The 7,666-nt window shown below is 33.5% G+C and overlaps 1 protein-coding gene across 1 annotated transcript; it reads left to right on the plus strand.

Moving 5' to 3' along the window:
• The first annotated feature begins 1,456 nt into the window (after nucleotides 1-1,456).
• On the plus strand, nucleotides 1,457-3,274 carry LOC114916407 (LOB domain-containing protein 33). Its single transcript, XM_029273056.2, has 2 exons — nucleotides 1,457-2,148; nucleotides 3,229-3,274. Exons 1-2 carry the CDS (start codon nucleotides 1,457-1,459, stop codon nucleotides 3,272-3,274), a joined length of 738 nt encoding a protein of 245 aa, XP_029128889.1.
• Nucleotides 3,275-7,666: the final 4,392 nt, after the last annotated feature.

Here is a 7,666-nt window from a genome sequence, read left to right on the forward strand (position 1 = left end):
GTCTCTCCATATGTAGAGAACAAAAGTGCAATGCAAAATTTTAATGCTAACATCATCCTAATATTAAAATTAAAATGATAATATCTTAAACTTACATGATAGGAATAACATTCTTATCATTATCTAAACAATATCTTAAAAATTTGAAACATAATAAACTATCTAAAAATTGAATTCTTTTTTCAAACTAAATAAATTTAGACATATTCTCAATAAGAAATATTGTTACATCATCACTTAAAGATGATACTTGATTAGAAGGCTAAAATCAATAAAAAACAATAACTGAAAGATTGATATTGATCAAAAAATTGTTGAAGGACTAAAAATAAATTTCATGAGAAATTAGGGACTAAGGGGGGTGTTTAGTGTACACAATTTTTTTCTCAAAATCTCAAGTTGAGAATGTTAATTTCTTATATTTGAATTATTATTTTAAAAAAAATAATTTAACTAAGAATCATGATTTCTCATGAAATTGTTCTCATGTGACCCAAGTTAAAAGGAATGTTTATTGTGATGAAAATATCATGTAACCTTGATTTACTTATTTAATGCATTGAAAATATGTAATTTATAAGTAACATTTATAAATATTATAAAAATTTATGATTAACTAAACAAATTTTAATCATTTCATTTTTGGGATTTATATTTTCCATTAACCATAATTCTTGGGATTTATATTTTCCATTAACCATAATTCTTGGATATAAATTTTTAGTCTTCTTGTACCAAACACTCCCCAACATAATGTTTAGTTGAAGGGAAATGAAGGAAATGTTTTTTAAAAAATATTTGTTTTCTCTAGTTCAAATTTTAGGAAGGAAGGGGAGTAAAATCCTTCATAACCCCATTTTAACTTCCCTCCTATATTAGAGGATTTGGAGGAGAGGAAAAAGATTTTACTTACTTATGTTTTTAAATTTAGAATTATAAGTATACAAAGATAAATTGGCTTTTAAAATCTTTTTTCTCCTAGTGTGATTACTAAACAAGAAAAAAGTTATCTTTCATTTTCTCCTTTTCTCTCAACTAAACAAAATGTCCCATTCTTTTCCTCATTTTCTTTTGAATGATAGAGGCCCTAGCAAAAAGTAAATTTTGAAAAAAAGATGAAAAAGTAAAAAAGACAATTTAAAAAAGAAGTGTAAAGCTAAAAAAACAAATCTAAGTCTAATATTTTGTAGGGTAATTTAATAAGAATTAAAGTTAAAGAAGAAAGAAGCTTAACAAAATTGGATTCCACGATCCAAAAATATCGTTTGTGATAACGGAATGATGTATTTCATATATAGATTTTATCTATTTGTTAGGGGTACGGTAACAACCCCCTTTTATCTATTTGTTAGCTTGCGATCTCTTTTTGTAATTTCCGGAAATAAAGAAAAAAAAGTGAGAAAATAAAGGCTTGCGTCCGTGGGCAATGGGAACGGCTTTAATATTTGCATGAAGAATGGACAACAGCATGTCAAGGAGCACCGCACAGGCTTGCGCTGCTTGTAAGTTCCAACGTAGGAAGTGCGGTTCCAACTGCATTCTCGCACCTTATTTTCCTCATGATCGCCAAAAGCACTTCCTAAATGCACGTCGCTTATTCGGCGTTGGCAAGATCACTAATCTGCTTAAGCCCCTCGATCCCAACGAGCGTGACATCGCCATGAGCACCATCATGTACCAATCCGACATGCGTGCTCGAGACCCTGTTGGTGGCTGCTACAAGCTCATTCAGCACTTGCAGTCTCAGATCGAATACGCCAATGCCGAGCTTCACCTTGTTCTTCAGCATCTCGCTTTCTTTAGGGCACAGGCACATCAAAATAATGACATCTCCAATGTCACTTCTTCTCAGCCTTTCCTTCAACAAATGTCTCAAGAACAACATCAACAATACCAACAACAACAACAACAATTCGAACAGCAGCAGCAGCAGCAACAATTCGAACAACAACAATATGTTAATTACAATCCTTCCTTACAGGAAGACATAAACTTGTGGGCGGTTCAGAACTCGATATCTCTGTTGCCCTTATCGTTAGAAGATGACATCAACCAAGATCCTGTTGTTGATTATGATTATGATCAAAAGCCTGTTCTTGAATTGATGAATAAAATAGAATCAGATGCAACCGTTCATCCACATCATAGGTTTGTTTGTATAAAAGTTCACGTCTTATGTTTCTTAAATGAATGTGATCTAGATTGTGTTTTCTGTTTTCATACAACGGCTGGCAGTGAATTCAATTAGGGTATGAGTTTATGTCCATAAGATGGAGAAATTAAGGAGATCTTACCTTCGTAACTTAATATCAATTAATTTTAAAATAAAATCTAATATGGTATAAAAGTCAATAACCCATTTTGGTCAATCGCATATTCTGATAGGCACATATGGATGAGGATGTTGGAAGGTCAATCGGCAGATATCTATGGATGCAAGTTGCAGGAAGATCTCACATCGTCTATCTCAATTTTGAGAAAACAACTTTTATATCTCTTGAAAAGTTTAATATGGTATTAGAGTCTATAATCCATTTTTGTAACCTTCCTTTGCAAGCATCTATGGATGATGATGTTGGAAGATCTCACATCTATTTTAATTCTTTTATATCTCTTGAATAACTTTATTTAATGTCAATTGATTTTAATATATGATATACTACAAAAATATTTTTATGTAGTGATACATATTTTATAATGATATAATATATTATTAAAAAATATTTTTACTTATACTATAGATATTATATATTTTAATATATTATTAAAAAAATAAGTATATATCATAGTGACAAATTACGTACATAACTAGTTAAATCAACACTAAAATTATATATAATTATATATAAAATAAATTTATACTTACATATTTTATATATATGATGATACCTTTTATATGTTATTATATTAGTATTTATTATAATATTAAAGTATATAACTTATTTTGATAAATCGTCTTTTCACAAGCATCTATGGATGAGAGTGTTGGAAGATCCCAGATCTTCAATCTTAATTCTTTTATATCTCTTGGACAAATTTACTTAATGTTAATTGATTTTAATATGATATTAGAGTCTATAACTCATTTTGGTAAATTGTCTTTTTGCAAACATCTATGGATGAAGGTGTTAGAAGATCCTACATCTCTAACCTTAATCATATTAATCTTTCTTTTTGTTGATTCACAACATTGTCTAATATGATATGGCATTCTGCTCAAATATGCAGTGATGATGAAGCGGTTCTATTTAAGGTAGACAAAGCAGTGTTGTAAAGAGAGGCTGATTGCATCAAATAAATTCAACCCAGCTCTGAAAGGTGCAGCAACTTTTTTTTTCTCTTACACTTAGTTTAGATAGCAAAAATTTTGTATTGATTGTATGAATTAAATTATTGCCACTGCATCTTTTTATTCAGATTTGCGGCAGTATTTTTTATTATTCTTTTTGTACAGAGATTAAATAATTCGTATGAAAAGTGATCGATGGATGGTTTTGCCAATGAGACTTACATGTTCATACACAAGTAAACATGGACGGGTTGGAGTAAATGTCAGTTTCCAATAAAACTTCAACGTCTCAGTTACATTTTGATTTCGGAAACCTGTTTTGATTGAAGTGTTTTAAGACACAGATGCCAGAACTATTAGCACCTCAAGAAAAATACAGTACTATTTTAGATTATTTTAATAATTAGTAATTATGGAAAGACACGAGTTTAATCTGAAGAATGCCTAATGTGATAATTGTAAGGCTTAAAAAATTTATTAAAGTTAGTGGGTAGCTGTTGTTTTTAGAATTACTAAAATCAAGTTACTCTCCTCTCTTTGACATTAAAAGAGGGAAAAAAGGGTTTGAAAGAAGTTATCAATGAAGTTGGCGTTCCCTCTATATAACATACTCTTTGAAAACTCTTTCACATAAAAAAAACATTGAAGAAAAAAAGAAAAGGCCAGGGGATTATCAAAGATTTCTACGCCACCATAGAATCAAGGAAGGGAAGGAGAAGAGAGAAGAAAAGAGAGGATTGATTAAAGGAACCTTCAAGGTTGTATTATCGATACAAGTAAGTTTCCAAATTCTCATTGAAATTATAGAAATTAAATACAAATTATATTATCTAAAATTTCTTGTATGATGAACCTTAAGAATTGCTTATAACAGTGTATTTGGCTTACAAAACAAACTTGAATACAGAAATAGATCGTGACAATTATGCAAAGTAGCAAAGGGGTTGTTTTATTGGGGGTACTAAAAGACACCTTGTTTCATACATGTTATCAATATGTCTATCTCTAGAAACATAAAGATAAGATGTATAAGTCTCTAGAAAAAACTAAAAGAGTGTAGAGACTTAAATAGTATAGAAAATTCTAGATATTTCCACCATCATCTAGAGATGGAGCACCATGCCTATAAATAGGCAAATTGGGACTTCATTGTAATAACAACAACATCAACAACAATTACCACAACTACTACTACTCTCTAAATACAAATAAGTTTCTATTATTCCTCCAACTATTCCCTTGACAACTATCATATACTAACAGTGGTACCAGAGCTATGTTCGGTCATCTACTAGGCGTAGAAAAATCACCCAACTACTTCTAAAATTCCCTTCTATACTTATAAACATTTTTCTTTGATATATGGCCTCCAATATTGTTAATTTTTCATCTGTCCCTTTACCAGTTTTTACTGGTGAAAATTTTGATCTTTGGAAGCTCAAACTAAAGACATACTTTATCTCATAAAAACTGTAGGATATTGTTCAATCTGGTTATACAAAACCAGATAATACTATCACTCTGTCCACGGAGGAGCAGAAGAAGTTAGAAGATTGTGAACAAAAGGATGCCCAAGCATTATTTGTTCTTCAACAAGCTGTGGGAGAAACTATCGCTAGAAGGATCATGGACGCAGATACTGCAAAAAAGGCATGGGATATTTTGGAAGAAGAATTTGAAGGCAATGAACAGGTACGCTCCGTCAAGCTACACTATCTAAGAAGAGAATTTGAGACCATTAAAATGAAGGAATCTGAGACCATTGAAGAATACTATGGAAGAATAAAAGAAATAGTTAATAAAATGAAATTATATGGAAAAGAAATTAAGGAGAAGAGAGTGGTAGAAAAAATTCTTATCACTCTCACGGAAAAATATGATTCCATTGTAGCTTCCATAGAAACTTCCTCGGATCCATCTTCTCTATCAGTGAATAAATTAATTGGTCTCCTCGGAGTGCACGAAGCAAGATTAAATAGTCGTGCCGATACAAATTCATTTGAAAATGCATTTCAATCAAAGCTTAAATTACAGTCTAGAAATAAAGAAGATGGAGGAAAGAAAAATGTTGGAGAATATTCTAGAAACAAAGATTCTAGAAATTTCTCTAGAAACAAAAAAGATAAATACCTTTCATGTGGTATTTGTAATAAGCCGGGACATGCAGAAAAAGATTGTTGGCATCGTGGAAAGCCAATATGTCACTATTACAATAAACCCGGTCACGTGGAGAAGTACTGTCGTAACAAAAATAAACATCAAGCAAATTTTGCCGAAAAACATAATCAAGAGCAACGTCTGTTCTATGCTAACCAAGAATCTTGTGACAACGGAGATGGAAGCTGGTACTTGGATAGTGGATGCAGCAATCACATGGCCAAGGACCAAAGCATCTTCAAAGACATTGATAACTCCGTCAAAGTCAAAGTTCGACTGGGAAACGGCACCATGGTGGAGTCTCAAGGCAAAGGAACTGTCATGGTGGAGACAAAGAAAGGTACGAGACTCATCAAGGACATGTTACTAGTTCCCAATCTTAAAGAAAATCTTTTAAGCATTGGTCAAATGATGGAAAATGGGTATTCTCTTCATTTTGAAAGAGATATATGCAAAATTTATGATAGTAAAAGGGTAGAGATTGGCCAAGTAAAAATGGAGAAGAGAAATAGAAGTTTTCCTCTAAGCTTCAACCATGGCACTAATATTGCCATGAAGGTAGAAGTTGATGACTCATGGCTCTGGCATCGGAGATTTGGCCATTTCAATATTCATGCCTTAAAGCTTCTACATCAGAAAGGTATGATGAGAGATCTACCCAACCTAAAAGAAAATATTGAAGCTTGTGAAGGATGCCTTCTCGGCAAGCAACACCGATTGTCGTTCTCAACAAGCAAAGCATGGAGAGCCAAGGACTCGTTGGAGCTAATTCATACAGATGTTTGTGGATCGATGAGGACACCATCACACACCAACAACAGGTATTTCATCCTCTTCATTGATAATTTTTCTAGAATGACGTGGGTCTATTTTCTGAAGACAAAGTCAGAAGTCTTTGGAATATTTAAGAAATTCAAGGCCCTTATCGAAAAGCAAAGTGGAAAACAAACAAAAGTACTTAGAAGTGATCGTGGCAAGGAGTATACATCTCGCAAGTTTGACAAATTTTGTGAAGATGAAGGCATAGAGCGACAACTTACAGTCGCATATACTCCATAACAAAATGGTGTGTCAGAGAGGAAGAATCGCACAGTCATGGAGATGGCAAGATCGATGTTGAAGGAGAAAGGACTGCCAAATACATTCTGGGCTGAAGCAGTCTACACTGCAGTCTACCTACTCAACAGACGTCCTACTAAGGCAGTTCGGGACAAGACTCCAATAGAAGCTTGGAGTGGGAAGAAGCCATCAGCTAAGCACCTAAGGATCTTTGGATCTATTTGCTACATTCATGTTCCAGATGAAAAAAGGCATAAGTTAGAAGACAAGACCGTACGAGGCATATTCTTGGGATACATCTCACAATCAAAAGGCTATCGAGTCTACAATCTTCAGACAAAAAAGCTAACAATCAGTAGAGATATTGAAGTAGATGAAAATGCTACTTGGAACTGGGAAGAAGAACGAATTGAAAAGAAGACTATATACATGCCCATCAATCAACCAACTACATCAAGTCTGGAAGACAACAATCAAGACATTGTTATCTCTCCAGAATCTTCAATAATAGTTCCACTACAAGAAGAATCATCACCTGAGTCTACTCCAAGACGAGTTAGATCACTAGTAGATATATATGAAACCTACAACTTGGCCATACTTGAACCAGGAAGCTTTGAAGAGGCAACAAACCAAGAAGTATGGGTCAAGGCTATGGAAGAAGAGATTAAAATGATTGAGAAGAATAATACATGGGAGCTCGTAGATTGCCCTCATGGAAAAGATATCATTGGAGTAAAATGGGTATATAAAACAAAGCTTAATCTTGATGGGACTATACAAAAACACAAAGCAAGATTGGTCGCTAAGGGATACTTACAACAACCAGGAGTGGACTACAATGAGACATTTGCTCCAGTCGCACGCCTAGAAACAATAAGAGCTCTAATAGCTCTTGCAGCACATAAAGGATGGAACATCTATCAACTGAATGTCAAGTCTGCATTCCTCAATGGCGTACTCGAAGAAGAAATCTATGTGGAGCAACCACCAGGATTTGTGATGAAAGGCCATGAAGGCAAAGTGTTGAGACTGAAGAAAGCTTCATATGGCCTGAAGCAAGCTCCTCGAGCATGGTATAGAAAGATCGACCAGTACTTCACTGATCATGGATTCAGGAGGAGTAAGAGTGAGCCTACACTATACATCAAGACTCAAGGT

The sequence above is a fragment of the Cajanus cajan genome, chromosome 10 (genome assembly GCF_000230855.2).
Source record: "Cajanus cajan strain Asha chromosome 10, NIPB_CcT2T_4, whole genome shotgun sequence".
NCBI lineage: Eukaryota > Viridiplantae > Streptophyta > Magnoliopsida > Fabales > Fabaceae > Cajanus > Cajanus cajan.